The sequence below is a fragment of the Chionomys nivalis genome, chromosome 1 (assembly GCF_950005125.1).
Source record: "Chionomys nivalis chromosome 1, mChiNiv1.1, whole genome shotgun sequence".
Taxonomy (NCBI): Eukaryota; Metazoa; Chordata; class Mammalia; order Rodentia; family Cricetidae; genus Chionomys; species Chionomys nivalis.
The window spans coordinates 101980485-101999689 of record NC_080086.1 but is presented as its reverse complement, the minus strand read 5'-3'; the positions used below and the strand labels follow the sequence as shown (position 1 = coordinate 101999689).

The 19205-nt window shown below is 46.9% G+C and overlaps 1 protein-coding gene across 1 annotated transcript in view; it reads left to right on the top strand.

The window, feature by feature from the left end:
• The window catches only part of Greb1 (growth regulating estrogen receptor binding 1), a 128823-nt gene that overhangs the window by 53053 nt on the left and 56565 nt on the right, over positions 1–19205 (top strand). Inside the window, exons 3-5 of the mRNA XM_057785741.1 lie at positions 6477–6805; positions 10957–11076; positions 12767–12943. Coding sequence (XP_057641724.1) covers positions 6649–6805; positions 10957–11076; positions 12767–12943 — 454 coding nt within the window. The 5' untranslated portion in view covers positions 6477–6648. The remainder of the gene's footprint in view (positions 1–6476; positions 6806–10956; positions 11077–12766; positions 12944–19205) is intronic.

The following is a 19205-nucleotide window of genomic DNA, read 5'->3' as shown; positions in this document are numbered from 1 at the left end:
GTTTTCAGGCTCTTCTTCTAGAGCTTAGATTTTCATACTTAAGCAATCTAGAAGACTTTACTCTTGGTTTCTGCATATACATGTTTTGCAGCATTTTGCTCTTGTGTTAAGTACAGTGTTCTTAATTTGAGAATACTAACTGTGGGGTATTTACTCTTTCTGACATTTTCTTCTTTGTCCTTTGGCTGTTACTTTTGTCTTGAGTCTTGAGGATAAAGGATTTCTCATCAGCCTTTGTGATGGCCCTGCCCATTTCTCTCTCTCTCCGTCTCATCTAGACTGCTGTATCGGTTGTCATTTACCATGTGTGATCTGAAATTCAAATTCTTTAAACACAAGAATGCTATGATTTAGCTAGAAATGAACGGTCATGCCGCAAGTACTCTGCTAAGCATTTCCAGACACTACTGCTTTTATACTGGTTAGTGACTGATCAGCTTATCCAAGCCCTCACTTTCGAGCTAAGCTTGTGAGGCAAGTTCTTTACTATGTCCCAGGATAGTGTTCTGATGTGGCTGCTACTCTGCCTGACAGAGTTTTCGGCTGGGAGGGCCTTTTGATGCCTCCACCAGGCACTGAGCAGAGATTATAAATTGCATTTATTTACTGTGTGTGCACGTGTGTGCGCGTGCACATATGTGTGCCTGTGCGCATGTATGTACCATGGTACTCACATGGGCAGAGGACAACTTGTGGGAGTTGGTTCTCTCCTTCCACCATGTGATTCAAGTCATCAGGGTTTACAGACAGTGCCTTTTCCCACTGAGCCATCTGGCCTGCCCCATTGAGCAGTTTTTAATGCTAGTGTTTGATCTTGAGGTAGGCTCTTTGGTCTGAACCTTTGGTTCTCACGGTCAAGTGGAGGATTCTGACAAGGCCCACATGCTTTCCTCGGGCCACCCCAACCCTTCCTCAGCTGGCAGGGGAGACGTCATGGCCATGATCTGTCTATAAGGAAAGTGTCCACACAGCTAGATTGTGGTCCAGTAGAGAAAACAAAAAGAACCCTGACATTTAGTGACACCCTCCATGCTGCTCTTCCAGTTTTATCTACCAGGGTGTCCTCATTACTGTGATGTCAACAGCGCCTGCAGATAGGGGTGGTGTACATTTTCTCTATCGCTATCCGCTTGTAGATAGGAAAACTTCAGTGTTTGCCTAGGGTTGTAAGATAAAGTTTTCTTTCTTTTTAATTTATTTTATTTTATGTGGGTGGGTGTTTTGCCTGCAGGTATGTCTGTGCACCACATGGGTGCCTGAGGCTAGAAGAGGATATTAGATCTCCTAGAACTGGAATGATAGCCGGTTGTGAGCTGCCTTGTGGGCGCTAGAGATCAAATCCGGGTCCCCTAGAAGAGCAGCCAGTGCTCTTAACCACTGGGTCATCCCCGTCTTTTTTCTTTTTTTCTAAATATTTATTTTTATTTATTATTATCATTGGTGTGTGTTTGTATGATGTATATGTGCATGCATACGTGTGTGCAGTGACATGGGTGTGGAGGTCAGAGGACAGCTTGTAGGAATGAGTTCTCTCTTCCACCTTGGAGTTTGGGGAGTGAACTTAAGTCTTCAGGCTTGGCTGGTAAGCACTTTCACCCGGGGATCACCTTGCCACTCCAGCCCTTTAAAATGAAGAATATATATATATATATATATATATATATATATATATATAATATATATATATATATATATATATATATATATATAGAGAGAGAGAGAGAGAGAGAGAGAGAGAGAGATTTATAAAGGTCAAATAGGATCTAGGAACTAACTGGCATTTCACTTAGAAGATACACAAATGTTTTTTTTTTTGAGACAGAATTTCTCTGTGTAGCCCTGCTGGCGATGAACTCAGCACCATTTATAAATATCTATAAAATCTTGTGCACAGGAAAATCTAGCAGGACAAACGTCAACAGAAACCGTGTCTCAGCAATCGGATGCAAGAACTCTTTCATCCCAGTGAACATTCACTACAGTTTAAACTTTCTGTGGCATTTTATGTACTTTTAAAAGCAGAATTAAAGCGTAAAATTGAGCAGTTGTGTCCATAGCATAAGAACGAAAGCTATGAATTCGCAGAAAACCATTATTTATTTATTTATTTATTTATTTATTCATTTATTGAGCAAAGTTCCACTATGTAGCCCTGGCTGTCCTGGATTTCACTGTGTAGGCCAGGTTGGCCTTGAACTCACAGAGATCCACCTGCCTCTGCCTCCTGAAGTGCTAGGGTTAAAAGCTTAAGTCACTGGCCCCTGATCCAAAATTTTAAAAATATACATATTCTTTTATAATTATACACATATATGTATGAACACACACAAACACACACATATATATGTATATGATGCTCTTTGATCAAATTCCATTATCTTTTCTAAGCTCCTCCTCCCCCTAAAGTCTTTCTTCTTCCCAGGTTCTCTCCTACTTTTGTGTCGTGTGTGTGTGTGTGTTTGTGTGTGTGTGTGTGTGTGAGGGAGAGAGAGAGAGACAGAGAGACAGAGAGAGAGAGAGAGGCCCACTGCATGCAATCATGGTTGTCTGTATAAACATGGGTGTGGGGTTATTTGCTGAGTGGGGGCAGTGTACCAGTGACTCCATCACTGTGGAATGTGACTAAAGCGACCGACCTTAGTCTTCAACTCCATTAGACCTTTGAAAAGCAGTGGAATTTGCAGTCCTGCTTGAGAACATTAAATCTAAAAACATGTACTTATGTGTGTGTATGTGCACACGTCATGTATACACAGACATTAGAGGACAACTTGAGGGAGTTGGTTTTCTCTTTCCACCACGTGGGTCCTGGGACTCGAACTTAAGTCCTTAGGCTTGGTGGCTGTCCTCGTTACCCACTGAGCTATCTCGCTGGCCCCCTGAGAAAATTTTTAGATTTTATGCTTCTCATGTAGTAAAAGCAGCTGGTTGGTTTTACTTCCACACCATTGATCAGATGGATCGATTATTTCTGAGCCACGAATCCAGATGTTTTGTGCATGAATTAGTTTGCTGTGCTTGATGAGAACCATTATTCTGGTCAGAATTGCATGCCACGAATGTTGCTGTTTGCCTTGCTCTCCGGTGTCCCGTGTCTCTGCTAAACATACAGACGTTTGCGTTGTTTTGGCAATAAGCGTCGCCGCCGTGTAAGGACACCGTGACGCTTCGCTTTATGCATGCCTATCTTGAGGTTTGTTATCAAGTTATGTCTTTCACTCAGAGGAGCTTTCATTCTATGTTAAAGACTTAGAACAAAGCAAAAATTAATTTTAGAAAAAAATTTTAATATGCCCGTTTAATATATATGTTCAAACATGTATGACATATCTATTGATTATATCCACCCTCTTTCCCCTCCCAATCCTATTCTTTCAACAGGGGCTCCCTCAGGCTTTGCACCTCCAGTGTTAATTCATAACTAGTAAAATAAACAATGGAATGCTCATCCCCAGGCTACCATTCCTTGGGATTAGGGGAAAAGCCTGGAGCCTGGAGCATGGCCCCTGAGGAGGATCTGTCTCCTCTTCCCTTTGGCTGGTCTCTTCACCGTAGGTATCAATCAGCCTGGGCTCTGGGTGCCAGTCTGGCGCCCCCAGGCAAATGGATAGGGTTGTGGGCAGGTATGGGTTGCAAGGCTTTGAGACGGCGTGCTACTAGGAAGCTCCTCCTGTTGCCTGACTGTTCAGACAAAGATGCTTCACAAGTAGGAGGCATTGGGGATGTTATTGATGGTGGCAGCTTAGGTGGGCCGCCTTGAATTGAGAACTACATCAGCCCCCTCCCCCCCCCCCCCAAGGATGAATCAACCTTCTCATGAATATCTCAAAGTCTGAGACAGGTAAAATGTAACGACAACAAACCAAAGCAGTTGGTGAACAGGAGGCCAAGACCCCATCAGTTATCTTTGGGGTGCCAGTTTCTGACCTCTCCACTCCGGAGCACTTTCCCTTTGTTGGGGTGAGGTCATTTCCCTGGCTGCAGCGAGCTGGGGATGGGCCTGTGGGCGGTAATTATTGTAGGCAGGCAGGAAGTGGTTAATAGGTTCCTTTGAGCTGGAAGAGGAGGGTTGTTGTCCCCTGCAATAGAGGCAGGGAAAACCACACACCACACCATTCATTTCCCTCTCAGGTGGGCACTGGAACTTCTTCAATCCCACAGTGATGTCTTAGAGGCTTATCTGCCACCACGGAGCAAGGAACAAGAGAATTTACCGAGTATGTCTTAAGACCAAGAATGAAGGGTCAGATTTTGCTGAGCTGTGGCGCCGAGGTTCCAACTACTGTGTGTGTGTGTGTGTGTTTATAGACGTAAGCCAGGAACTGCTGTCCACGGCTGCTGCTCTTGGCATCTGGTGTTATTCTGTGAGTTCTAAATTATTTTAAAGTTTCACAGTATATGAGACAAGAAACGCTCCAGGACATACATACAAGAAAGGAATGACTTGACCTTTTCCTTACATCCCTCACACATGTGCATTCTCTTCTGTGTGCAGTATTCATGTAAACTCCTCAGGCGACGGTCAGAAAGAGACCTTTAAGGTGGTTAAAAAGTAGAGCGTCTAAAGACTAGCCTTGATTAGAATTTAGTTGTCAGTATAAGACACCTCCCCCAACCATTTTGATTATTTAGAAATTAAACACTCTTTGATAAGCATTGGTGCAAAGACAGAGGGAACCAAAACGGAGGACTTAAGCTGTCCAGGAAAAAAAAATGAGAAGCTGGACTGAGTGGTGCATACCTGTCATCCCAGCCATCAGGAAGGATCGAGAGTTCAAGGTCATCCTTGGTTGCATAACAAGCTTGAGGGGAGCCTGGGCTACTCGAGACCTTGTGTCCGTGTGTGTGTGTGTGTGTGTGTGTGTGTGTGTGTGCCTGTGTGTTTGTGTGTCTCTGTGTGTATTGAAAGGGAGGGAGAAGAGATTGGCTGACTGAATTTATGGTTAATTTACATGCCAAAGCAAAGACATGGCCAAAGGACAGGTGGTCTTACATGTCCCTATTGTTGAAGTCACATGAACAAGTAATTATTTTAGAGGAATCGGGAGGAATGCGACAGATAAAATGGAAGGAATTGGGAAGAAGAAACTATAAACCCAAAGCTAACATTAATGCAAGAGCCAAGAAATAGAAACCATCAGGAGGGTGTTGGGCATTGAATGCTTGCTCTTGGAAAGGACCAATGATAGAAATTTAACTCTGAGCAAAAAGCAGAGAACTGGAAACTGGGTTTCCAGTCAGCGGGATGCCATGCAATCATTGAAGCAATTTTAAAAGCCTGTGGAAGAGGGCTGAGGGACGTGTGTGTGTCAAGGGAAGTAATTATGATTGTAACTGTGGATATAGTCCCCGTGCTTCCCACCCAAAGTTCTGAAGGGAATTTAGTTTGCAAAAGCAGATCAAAATATCACAGTGGCGAGGCTGGTCCAGGAGTCAGTGGTAGAGTTCTTAGCCGTCGAGAGGCTGTGAGTTTGATCCTTAAGACATTAAACAAAACCCAAATGAATCCCAATGGCAGCTCTGCTGTTTCATGACATTGTGCATTTAGATCCTGGAGTTACTATGCTAAGTGGAAGAAGCTGTGGGCAGAAGGCTTTCTGTCTGGTGCTTCCATCCACACAGCAGATAGAACAAGGAAACCTGCAGCGACAGAGAAGAGACTCATTGTTGCAGGATTGGGGAGTGACAGCTCGAAGACTTCTCTCTGGGGATGATGGACATGCCAGGCCAATCATGTCACAGTTGCACAAAAATGGTGACTATTAAAAACCCATGAGTTGTCTACGTCTCTGTGCAAATTAGTTATGAAGTTGTTATCGATAAAATGAGAATGATAGTCGCGGTGTGGGATGCTGGGGTTGTTGTGTGTTACTTATCTGATAGACTTTTAATAAGCGAAAGTATAGTCTAAAGCAGTGGTTCTCAGCCTTGCTAGTGCTGCTAATGCCCTAAACAGTTCCTCATGTTGTGGGGACCTCCAACCGTACAATTATTTCATTGCTACTTCTTACCTGTAATTTTGCTACTGTTATGAATCACAGTGTAAATATGTCTGTGTTTTCTGATGGTCTTAGACAGCCCTGGGGGAAGGGTCATTGGACCCCAAAGGGATTGCAGTGCACAGGGTGAGAATCCTTAAGAACCCTTTGGACTCTAAAGGGAGCATTTTAACATCCAGCCTTTTACCAGGAGCAGAAGCAATGGAATCCGCTAACCCTGCCTTTGGGCGTGTGTGCCTCCTCTAATCCTAAAGCCTGGGCTTGTGCTCTGATGCTGTCCTATGTGGATGGCCGTTTGTGGAAAAGGTTATGTCATTTGCCCGGGGACCCGAGGAGGCAGGATCCTATCTCTGGGAAAATCAGGAAAGCCCGAGAAGCTCTTCCTGGTGGAATATTCGTCGAGACAGGCGGTGGGCTCTGTGAGTGCAGAATCAATGGGGGTTGTTACTTATATAACTTCCTGTAATTGCCTGGCAGTAGCTGCGGAGAGCCGCCCTCTCCTGTCTGGGGCTGAGCAGAGGCTGCAACCCTTTCCTCCTTGCTGCTCCGTTTACCTCCACGTCGGGCTTTGTGTGGAGGCAGCCCTTCTCGGAAGAACTGAGATGCCATTTTAACCAGAAGCCTCCATCCTCTTCTTTGTGCTGTGGAGATGGGCAATTCCTATGCTGGACAGCTAAAGAGCACGCGGTTTGAAGAGGTCCTCCACAACTCCATCGAGGCTTCCCTGCGCTCCAATACCCTAGTGCCCCGGCCCATCTTCTCCCAGCTGTATTTGGAGGCTGAGCAGCAGCTGTCCTCCTTAGAAGGTAAGAACCACGCAGTTCTTCGTGTGTGTTTTATTATGAGCAGCGTAAGCCTGGCGTTCTTTCTCTCTGTCTCTCTTTTTTCTCCATTCAGAAAATCTAGAGTCTAGCAAAAAGGAATGCAAGTTGCTCACAGATTTTTATTTGTTCAAAAGTAAGTTCAGGCCAGAGAATACAACAAAAAATATTAATCTCGGACTCGTAGGAGGCAGGGAGAGTGCGGTGTGCTAGACCCTCCTGAACTTGTTATTTATGCTCTGATTTGATGGTGTTTGAGCTTTGGTGAGGAAGGGTTTTTAATATGTTTGACCCTCAGCTGTGTATTTTCTCTTCTTTTCCACCTGTGAGTCACAGTCTTATCTTTGCAAAATAGTTGAGATGTTGTGTCGCTGTGTGGCAACAGGTGCAAGAACCCTCTAGAAACTTAAAAAAAAATAAAGAGTAAGCTTTATGAATTTTGCATGTACCAAAAGTTAAAATACAGGTATGGGGATGACCTGGGAATTTCCTTGATCTGGAAGATAAAGTGTTTGAGTGTAGATGGCTAAGAGCACTGACTGCTCTTCCAGATACCCCAGGTTCGATTCCCAGCACCCACATGGCAGCTCACAACTGTAACTTCAGGATCCAATACTCACACACAGACATACATGCAAGGAAAACACCAGTGCACAAAAAATAAAGATAAACGAGTAAAAAGTGTGCAAGTGTATGTTCTCATGTCAACTAAGCCTGCCGCAATCTGCAGGATGGAACTGTTTTAGAATTTTTCTTTTGTTTGTAAGTTCATGCTTTTTGCTTAAAATTACATACAAACATCAGTAGTTTCTGAAGTAGGAAAGGTCTCGGTTTTAAAGTAAAAAAACAAAACAAAACAAATGGTTGAACAAGAAAGAAAAAAATGTCTACCAGGTTTGCACTGCATTTGGCTCCTTGAGCTGTGTGTGGTGCCTGTCTTGAAGTAACTCTGCCTAGTGTCTGGAAGCCTGCAAACCCTTATTTTGCGGAGTGGATAGTGTGAGTCATTCTGGTATCCTTAGTAAATTAACCTTGCAAATAGTACAGATAAAGGCCTAGCCAACCTGGGTCTAGGTCCAAGAGAAACTAGATTTGCCTAGCACTATCAATTAGGAAAACATGAAATTCTCTAATAGTCATTAAGAGAGTGCCAATATTTTACGGCGTTGTGCCACTGTGACTTCTCCAGGAGACTCTTTAATGGGTCCCAGTTTTGACCAGCCAACAGACCTCTGTGAACTAGGCATTTCAGGGTCATCCTTAACTGATTCCTGGGTCGACAAGCCTTGCCAATGGTCATTTAAAACCAGCAGTCATGATGATAATTTAGAATACTCGAGTAATCTCCTCAAATCTACGGTCTGCTCATTTGCTAACGCTGAGGCCTGCGGTGATTTGGAGCTGCATTTTCAGCACTGGCTGTCAACTCTGGACTAGGACAGCCGAGGTTGGGGATAGGAGTGGGGATGTGGGGGTGTGGGAGAGGGGAATGTGAACACAGCTGCTCACATGGGAAGGGAACTGAGAACAGCGGAAAGTTCTTGGGGGCTCCCCAGTTGCCTTCTCCCACTGTTGAGGATCTCCCTAGGCTGCCCACCTTCTAGTTGGGAGGTCACATTTTCTCGGGGTCTCCTCTTGAATGATGGGCACTTGGTATTTCCCAGTGATCCCCACCTGACCCCCGCCCTGCCTGTGCTGGCCCGGACCCAGGAATTCTGTGTGCTAGTGTAAGCTCTACCTCTGAGCTTTATCTCTGTCCCCAGGGAGAACGTGGCTCGGGAATTTGATTCCTCCGGGTTCTGAGTGTTCCACGATCCTTGCCAGCTGACGGTGGAACTGCTCAGCCTTTGAGTTCCTGTGCCAACTTGGCCCAGCCCCTCTGCATTTCTCCTTTCTTCTCAGCAAACAATCCAGAACCATCTCCTGGGATTTTGTTTGTCCAGTGCAGAAGTCAGCCTGAGGGGTCGGTGGGAGAAGGGAGACCTTTGGGTTTGTTAAATGTCACCATAAACCAAGCACTAAGCTTGGGCTATATCTTCTGCTTCATAAACCTTGGAGCAGACAGGCATTTGGGGGCCCCATCTTGTTTTGTCTGTCTGTCGGGGTTTCTTATCTGATGGTTGGCCTTCCTCAGATAATACCATTGTTGATGATGCTTATGACCGGGGTGCTGGGACACTAAACTCCCGGGGATCTGGTAACTTTTTATGTATTTGTGGGGGTAATTTAGCAGGGACCTTATTATAGCTTTGTTCTTTGAATTGGGGCTCTTACCCACTACCCATTTTAGGGGAAAAATCCTTTTGCACAGTATTGACTTTTTAAGAGAAAGACCAATAAAACCGATGGCTGCATCAGCTGTAGGCATCATAAATTTACTATTTAAACAGAATGCTGGTCAATTCCTATAGTCCTACCTGCCCAGAATGCCCATGAGGTGTGTCTCATGGCAAGAGAAGAGACTTGCTTGTAAACACCAGAGTGAATAGCCTCATGTGCCTGTTGTCAGGGGCGCAATGGGGTCCTTCAATTTGTGGTTTTTATTGCTGTGCTAACCCCTCAACCCTGATGGTTTTGTCTAAGGCCACTTTAAGACTCTAACCCTGCCAGGAGACCTCCGTAAACACGTCTGTTTAGTCTGCTCAGGGGGCTTCTGCTGGATGAGGAGCCCATCAAAGTCCAGAAAACCTACCACAGGCCTTTGACCTTTAACCCTGCCTGCAGTTTGAGCCCTCTGAGGCATAAGACTCTCTTCTCTTGTTTCTTTCTAAGTGTGTCGGAATGTCTGTCTGTTGGGCTCTGCAGAATAACGCACAGCCTGGTCCCCTTGAACTCAGGGCTGATCCGTGGCTCCGGCTCTGCAGACGTTCGTTTTAGCTGTTGGGGATCTTGCAGGAATGTCCAGTCCAAGGCTAGTGTCCGTGCCATTCTCTGGGTTCCTGCAGAGCTAGATCAGAGCCCCATGTGGACTGTGCCATCTGCTCTGGTGCTGGTGCCTGGAGTCTGGCGGGGCTCAGAGACCTGCCCGAGGGACCAAACTGTGCCTACCTTAATCTCAGGAAGGCGCCAAGGGGCTGAGCTTCTGGGCTCATTTCTTCCACCCTGCCTGTTTACCTTTCCATGATTTTCCTGCCACTTGGTGTTTGTCCTCAGCACCCACAAGGTCCAGGGCACCAAGGAAGGTTGAGAGTTGTTAGTTCCTCCTCAAGATCTTGGCTCCAGTCAAGTTATGGTCCCAGTAGCTTGTACAGTTAAATCATAGGTAGAAAATTGGGTGCCACTTGGAAGTGCCACATTTTCTAGAACATCACAGCTCGCAGCAACCTAGGGCTTACCTTGTAACCAACTCATTTTGCACAGAGAGGTTAACTGACTGCCCTGTGGCCACACAGGTAGCAGCAATCTAAGTACTGAAACTTGGCTTGCTAGAGTTGAAATGTGCACATACGTGTGTATGTGTGTGTGTGTGTGTGTGCTTGTGTGTTTGTATTTCCAGCAATGAATATATGCATTCTTTGGATGAACACTAATGTATTGCTCAGCAGCTCCCTTATGCAAAATTTAGGCAGTGCATGCTACTTCGGTTTGCCAGAACACTAGGGGCCCCTGCAGGCCCACAGGGGCTGTTGAACAGCCATGGGTTGGTGACCCGCCCCCCACCCCAGGTTTCTTATTTGTAATAGGAACTCCATGTTTCAATGTCTCACAGAAATGCTTTTGGAATGCCTACTGTGCCGTGTTCGGTCCTTGTCTAGCTACTGTATCCACAGCAACCCCCCCCCCCACACACACACCTGGGCAGACCTAGGCAGCTGCCGGGGCTAGGAGAGAAGTGAACTTGTGCCTGAGTCTGTGTGGGCCTTGGTCTTGGGGAGTCACCGTCCCTGAGAGACCCTTGGCATTTCCTTCCAGTACAGAAGGATCAGAATGCCCAACTTCCGAGTGTCCCTAAGGACCAATGACGACAGAGCAGAGTTCATCCTAGAGAGGTGCAGGGCTCCTTTGTTTGATGAGTTCCCCAGGCCCCTGACCTCCATGAGCTTATAGCTCCAAGTGGAGGGAAAGGCCCCGATGGAGACTCCCAAGGCCCCACCGCAGCTTCCTTACAAACCAACCCTCTTCTCTCCCATGTCCAGGCGGTGGACGAGCGGACAACGAGGAAGAAGAGGATGAAGGAGAAGGGGGCTTAGAACCCAGTAGTCCTTCGAATGCCTACCAGCTGCCCCCTCCTCCTGAAGGCTGTTGCACCACAGATGGTAAGAGACTGAACCCCCATTCAGGATCTGCAGCTCGGTCATAACCCTCCTTGTCCCCTGAGATGTGAGCTGGGCCTGTGTCCGTACACAGGCTACAGGAGGCTGAGAGTCAGCCACTAGGCCACTACAGGCAGCCTCAGCTGTAAGGATGGCATGGGGTCCAATAGTCATTGTTTTGGGTCCATTGTTTGAAAATCAGAATATATTTTTCTTATTCAAGTTGACTATGCTATGTACTTGATTTGGGATGGGTGAGGAATGACCTTTTATGCCTGTCAGTTCTTGTCTGTGAAGTGAAGGTATCTGCATTGTCTGGGAATCGGAGCAGTTCTTGGTGACAAAAAGCAGAGGCAAGGCATGCTGGGTACAGCAATGTCTCAGCGCAGTGGCGAGAGCTTATGCTGTGCACCTGAGGAGGCCTGCGGGTTCCCTGAGCCACGACCTGTCCATCACTACGATAGTAATCAGCCATTAATTTATTGAGCCCGTGTTCTGGAAGTTCAGAGATTAGAGATGAGAACTTGCAGGCGCTATCTGGGGAGACAGATACTTTGTGTCCCCTTTATGGATGGTAAGCTTGACAACATGGGAGCTGAGGGCAGCTCCAAAGGCAGGCAAGGTTTCAGAGATGCTCCCTGGAGAAGTGAGTCCTTCCTCTGGGTTTTAGAGGATTGGGAGGCCTTAGATAGGATGCTATCGAGGTTTGGGGAGGCCTGGAAACTACAGAGGAAGCAGTGTTGCAAAGGCTTATGGGGTGAGACGCATATTGGGGGAGCTGCAGGTGGCTGAACACGACATTAGTGCAGGACTTGCGAGCAGTGACAGCATGAGACTGGAAGATGATCAGGGTCGTTGCCAATGCTGTCTGCACTCTGAGGCCTGAACTTGACCTCTGCCCTTGACCCTGAGTGCCAGCCGATGTTACTGGGACAAAGAAGTCAGTACAGCTGTGAGACAGTCCCCAGAGAGGGATGGATGGTGAGAATGGTGAAGGGTGGCAGGGTCCCACGGTTGGCTCCTGGGATGCAGTGTGGATCTTGCCTCTTTCTCTTGGTTGACAGTGCAGAAAGCCTGGGATCTTAGCTCACCTTTATCTCGAACAGCAGTTCTCAACCTGGGGGTCACAATGCCTTTGTGGGGGTGGGGGGGTGGTAAATGATCTTTTCATCAGGGTTACCTAAGACCATTGGAAAAACACAGATATTTATATTAGTAAAATTTCAGTTATGGAGTAGCATTGAAAATAACTCTCATTGAGGAGAGTTAAAGGTTTGCAGTGCCAGGGAGGTTGAGAACCATGAGCTAGAACAAGACTGTGCAGAAAGCCTCATGAACCCCAGCCATTTCTCTCTAGTTTCCCTTTTCTCGGATAATTCTGGGAACTTATTTCCCACATAGGAAATACATTTAAAAGTTTACAATACAAAGGTCCAAAGGGTGTAGATGAACCTCAAGTTCCCACAGGGGAAGCTGAGGAGGCCCTGCTCTTGCCCTCCTCCTGAAGATAGCCATTCTGCAGCCCCATAAAGCGTAGTATGTAAAAGATGAGACAACCCTTACCCTCTGATGGTTTTGTCTCGTCTCAGATGTAGTTAACATCAAACCCTAACCCAGAGGTAAGGTGGTGTTTGGTGCTCCTTGGTTTTGGAATGTTTCAGGACAGTGTGTGAGCCCTGTCTACCCTTTCTAGGCTTCTGCCAGGCTGGGAAGGATCTTCGTCTTGTCTCCATTTCCCAAGAACCCATCGAGGTCCCCGCAGGCTTCCTCCTCGTTGGGGCCAAGTCTCCCAGCCTGCCCGACCACCTCCTGGTGTGTGCAGTGGACAAGAGGTTCTTGCCTGACGACAACGGCCACAATGCTCTGCTTGGTGAGTTCTCGCTTTCATTTCTTTGTGGCTGTCTGCTTGGTGGTGGGGCCGGATGAGGAGGCCTTAGCTGCTGGAGACAGACTGCTTTGATGTTTGATGTCCTACACCTGCTTGTTTGTTTGCTTGTTTGTTTTTTGTGTATTTCTTTATGGAATGGAAGGAAAAAAATGGGAATTATTTATAAGCATGACTGGTTGGGACTAGGGAGATGTTTGGTTGGTAAAGTGTTATCGAGTATCAAGTTTGATCTTTTAGCAGCCATGAAAAATTTCAGGTCTGATGGCCGTGTTTATCAAAACCCCACTTCCTGGGCAGCCAGTTGAGCTGAGTTATCAAGCCCAAGGATATTTGAAAAAAAACAAAAAACAAAAAAACAGCTTAGGAATGACAGCTGTGGTTGACTGCTGGCCTTCATACACACAGATAGACACACACACATATACATTCACATGCCTACACATATAAATGTTTTAAAAAATGACTGATTGCTTCCCTCTAAAAAGCTCAACACTTAATTTTTTTTTTTTTTTTTTTTTTGTAGTTTGCTATTCAAACCTTCGTTTGTCTGTCGGGATGAGAAAGGGCTTGTAAACCCTGGGCCAGGTACTTTCAGAAACTAGCAGGCAGGGGCCCTGAGAGTGAGGCTGTGTGTGTGTGTGGTGTGTGTGTCTGTCCCTGCTACAAGGTGGTCACATCCGAGTGATTGCCAGATCTTCTTTCTACAGTCTTCTGCTTTGATTTACGGCTCCCCCTGGAGAGGTGGTGTCTGTCACAATTCTGTAGGGGAGCTTAGACTTGTTCATGAACTTGTTTTAAGTCCTGAGAATAAAGAAGACATCAGGGGTCCAAGTTCAAGCCTTTCAGTCTCCAGGTTCTCCCCTTACACACTGCTTTGCTGTGGTCAGGTATCAGTCGGGGTCGCTTTCCCTCCTGGCTGTGGGAACCTGCCCATGGTCTTTCACGTCATCACTGGCCTGCTAAGATCCTGATGACTCATTGTGACGTTGAGGCCGTGCCTGACCTTCTCTCACTCAGAGGACATTATTATGGTCTTACTGTGTACCACACTCCCTTCCTGTGTGGCAACATCAAGGAAGAGGCCAGCTAGAATGGAGAGCCCAGAAGTCTGAATAGGGTTGGTTTGTTGTTTACCCGCAAACCGCCATGTGGCCTCCCATACCCCCTCCATCCTTGCAGTAGAGAGGGATTTGAATACATGTTATGGCTTTGGGCAGTTTGTTCTTGGATTTAGCCAGTTACCTCTTTGGAGGACTGGGTAGCGGATGACTTGGCAGTGGTCCATTTCCACATGGAGTCTTGCCACCGTACAAGAGAGGATTCCTGGTCCAAACTCGTCTGTATTCTCCATGGGTTTCAGCCCTTTAAATATCCAGTTTTGTTCCCTTATGTCCCAAAACTGGGTGGGAAAACTCACTGCAGAGGAAGGGCTTCAGGGACTGGGATGGGAGAGAGTGGGAATCGGGAAGAAAAGGAATAATTCCCAGACTGTGTGTGTGTTGCGGGGGGGTCGAGTGGGGGGGGAGTGTCAAACTGTGTGTAAACTGTGAGAGAAGGCAGATAAATGTTCCCAGGACGGGCAGCATGTCTTGGGGGAAGTGGTTCCTAAGGCAGGTCTGCACACTTATTGAGATCTGCTCTTTAAGAATAATACTGGAAAATTAGCCAAGAAGCCAGCCGAAGCCCTACAGCTGTGCTGAGCTTTCTCCCTGGGTTCATGGGGTTTGCTCACTGGGTGCACGTAGTACCCGTATTAACTGTGGTGCCTCAAGTGGCTGTCTTTTGATCTGTGGGTGGGGTGGGATGAGATGGGATGGGACGAGAGAGGGGGGCTTGTCTGAATTCCACCTCTTTGTGACTATAAGGGAATTGACGGGGCAGTAAATCAGGGAGGTTCTGCCTCTTGAGCCCCGGAGACAGGAATCTCCCAGCTCTTTCTGCTCCAACTCTTACGAGTCTGGCCCCTCCTAGAGTGCCCAGGAAGAAACATTGTTAATTGCTGGCAGAAAGCCATCCAGAAAGAGGAACAAGGGCTGCCTGGAAATAGCCTGTTCTTTCTCCTTTGAACAAAAGTTTATGCTCTCAGCTTGGACACTTAACACTGTTTAGGTTTTCCTGCTATTAACCCGGGTGGCTGCCTAGGACAAGGTGGTCTCCGCAGCTCCTGCAGTAACCAGGTTCAGCCTAATTTAGTGATCCATAAAACTGGACCTGTGGCTCATCCCCTAAGGAAGCAGAGCCTTTAGGAATATTGTTCTAGCAACTTTGAAGCTGCTGGGGGATTTTGTCTGCGAAAATTGGAAGGTTACAGATGTAGGCGTGTTCTTCAGCTTTGGCTGCCGTTGCCAATCATTAATCTAAGTTGGTCAGTCCCTTAGCCATCAGAGAAGAAAAGGTCTCTCTTCCTAGCATTCTCATTTCTTATGAGAAAATGAATTTGTGGTTTAGCTGGCAGGCAAGTTATCTACACATTGATGGAATATGTAAGGACAAGCCGAAGGCTGGTGTTTATGTACACCTGGGAAATCACAGGCAAACAGACAGAGCTTGGTCTGTGGGGTCCATAGTGTCGATAGAAAACAACTACGCCAGCAAATCTTATACCTCATCTTATGGGGGCACTGCACCCTCAGAAAGTGACCAGGGTGTTACCACGGACCGTTGGTGATGAAAGGGTGTTTTAGTGGTAGCAAGGTTCTGACAAATTAGTAAGAATATTCTAGTTGGAAAATAGTAATAACGGTGGTCGAGGAGACACACAAGAGTAAATCTTATTTACTGAAGGCTCATGTGCCTGGAACTATCCCAGAGAGTTTGAAATAACAAATGAAGTAGAGACACTGTAATCTACCGTTCATAGGTGACATTCAGAGGGTCCCCCACGCAGCAGCTAGGAGTACTTTAACTCAGGTGATGTAGCACTGGTTTAGGGAACCATGGTATGGACACTTGGAGAGATGTGTGAAGGTGGCCTTCATTTGGATCCTGCAGGACAGAAGCTGGGAAGCTACCTTTGACCTTAAGACATAGAGGGGGAAGAGCCCAGAAGCCCACCGTGTCGTTGTCTTCAGTGGTTCCTTGTGTGGGGTGCAGGTGCAGCAAGCCCCATGCTGTGTGATTCCTGTCTTTTCTCCCTTCCAGGCTGATCTGGAATCAAATTCCATCAGCCACGTGCTTCATCTGAAATTATTTCCACATGTATCTGTCTCTATAAGACAAGGACAATTTTCTGGAAAGCCAGTGTCATTATCCTATCTAAAAAGTTTGAGCAGTCTTTAGTATTGTTATGTACTTAGTAGTGAGTTCAGATTTCACTATATACTCTCTTTTTTTTTTAAGTTGGTTTATTAAATTCAAGACCCAATCCAAGTTCTCTTAAAGTGCTTGGTTGATTCATTTCTTCTCTTTTGCATTTTTAATATGTATGTATGTTTCGAGACACAGTCTCGTGTATTCCAGACTGGCTTCAAAAATACTACATAGCCTCCACCTTGAACTTCTGGTCCTCCTTTCCCATTGCCCTGTGCTGGGATACAGGTGCGCAGCCCTATGCCTGGTTTTAATGTAAGGTTGGGATCAAACCCAATGCATCATACACAGCGAGCAGACACTTCACCTCGTGAGGTGCAGCCTCAACTCTTGCCTTTTGAAAATGATGTGTCCCTTTGTTTTCTCCCTTCCAAGGTATACTTTTAAGAAATATTGGTGGTGTCATGAATGGGCAAATAGGGGCTGCAGAGAAGGCTCAGTAATTAATAGGGCTTGCTGCTCTTCCAAAGGACCTGAGTTCAGTTCCTAGTACCCACTGCAGGGTCAGGAGATTCAGTATCCTCTAATGGTCTGTGTGGGTACCTGAATACATAAGACACCCCCGCCTCCCACACACATGTATGCATAAACATAAACAAAAACAAGAAATAAATCTTCAAAAGGTAAGGCAGTTATTGTGTTTTAGAAAACTTTCTTGGGGGTCCCATGCATTACTGATTTTTATCAAAAAGGAAACCAAGGCAAGAGTGAGTTTTGAGCTGAATACAGGACTTAAGATAACAGTCCTCCACATTGTACCCCAACAGGCCTGTGTCTCATCTGGTGTCTAACTGACTCAGCTTTGCTTGAGTCTTCCACCCAAGTAGGGTGTTTCCACACAGGGCTGGGATTTGTCTCGAACTTCAAGGAGAGACTCAGAAATTGTTGCCCCCGCCTTTGAGGAATTCACATCCACAAACAGGGATGTGACAACGGATGCGAGGTTTGCAGCTGCTCATACCCCCCCACCCCGTGGGGCTATCCAAGAGCTCTTCTGTAGATGGCAGTCCATTAGGAAAAGTCACATGTTACGGCTTCCAGCACATTCGTGAGGCTTGGGAGATGGAGACCCCCTCTCTGCAAAGGAAGGAATCCCGGAAACAAGTCTAGACATCCCCACCCCGCCCTGCCTCCCCTCCCCTCAGAGTCATAACGCTGTGTGCTTAGACACCACCCACCACGTCCAAAGGAACACATGGTGAGAGCTTCCAGGAAGAATCATGTCGCTTCAGACCTGGAAGGCAATTACAGCTTTTATTTCTGTCTTCTGTGACTGGGCAGAGAACAGAAAGAGACCAGAAGAGAACAGAACCCAGGACAGTTACTTCTTATCTCTTGCCGCCTGCACTCTCCTCTTTCCCACTTAGTCCAAGAGGAACAAGAGAGGACACCATGCTCTGAGTCTGGGATGGGTCAGATAACTAGGAGACACCTTAACCCTTGTAGTGTCCCCATGGGGAGGTTTTGTGGAGATGACACAGCAGAGTAAGGAAAGCGAGGCTCAGCACCTCCCAGCACCCCAGGCCATGGTGCCTTGATCCCCTCACCTGCAAGCTGGAGACTTTACGGATTATTGTATGGGGTTCATGAGATTCAAATGGGGCGGTGGGCATTGGTAACATGAAAGGCTTTGCACGCACAACTTACCATCGACGGCTGTGCAATAAGCATTAGCTCCCATCACATTTGCAGACGGTGATGATGAAGCTCAGAGACAAGTCGTAGCCTGCCTGATAGACACGCGTCAGGACCTGCTGACTCTGTGTTCTTGTTTACTTGCTGCAGGGAGAGGTGGTCAGGGACCACTTGCCCACAGGAGGGCATGCTTCATTCACACAGTGGCCTGCAAGTGCAGTATCCATGCGGGCATGCAATCCTTACATAGATGGCCCTCTAGTTGCCACACTAGATCCAAGGGGTGATCCCGGGGTGCTGAGTTGGTTAGAGGAGGGGTTATTTGTGCTGACCACTTTTGGTGGTGTGGTAGCCATCCAGGAGTCTGAATCATTAGTCCAGAGATCTCATTTTCTGATGACTTTGTTGTTGTTGGTTTTTTTTTAGACTTCTAAGTCCTGAGGTCGGTTCCCAAAAGGAATGGTTCCGTGATGTAATCTTTCTTGAAAGTGTCTGTTGCCCTTTAATAAATTTCCTGAAGTTTTAGGATGACATCATCTGCACCAACTAGGTCCCGTGCTCTCACCCTGGCTTCTTTGCTCATCCCCCAGCTGCCTCTCAGAACAGCTATGTCCCCTTTGAAACAGCTATGTCCTCAGCTGGAAGGTTTTACTATTGCAAGGGACCAGTCTGCCTGCTGGACCCAATTGTCCACTGTGCGACTGGGCCAGGAGTCACCAGGGACTGCTCCACATGGCTGTAGCCACCTCCCTGCTGGGCATGGTTGCTGACACCATGACCTTGAAGTTCCTATGCCTTGCTCAGCATCGTTTCTCTACTCAGGTTTAGAATTTCTTCTCAGGAATCCTAGACATTTTTGTTGTGTTGTATTCTTAGGTGCCAGTTGGGCTGTGTGTGTTCCTAGATTAGAGGCCAGTGAATAAGTAGAAGTGTTTATTATTAATTAATTAATAGGTTAATCATCCCCCTCTTTCTTACCCTCTTGGCCACGGAATCACATGGTGCTCTCAGTCAGCACACATATGCGTACACAGATACAGCCCGACATGTATGCAGTCACACCAGAGCATGGCCATTTGGGAGGACAAGACATGCATCTGCCTGATGCTGAGCAGTTTCCAGGACTCTAAGAAAGTTGCGCGTAGGAGCCTGGGGAAGTGCCCGCCCCCAGTCTCCCCTCTTGAGTCCGGGAGCTGAGTACTGAGGAAGGGCTGGACCTGGGTAGGGGGCTTGTGGAGGAGAAACTGAGGCAGGGGCAGGGCAGGGGTAGTTGGAGTAGGTGGGTTAAGAGGCACCTCGT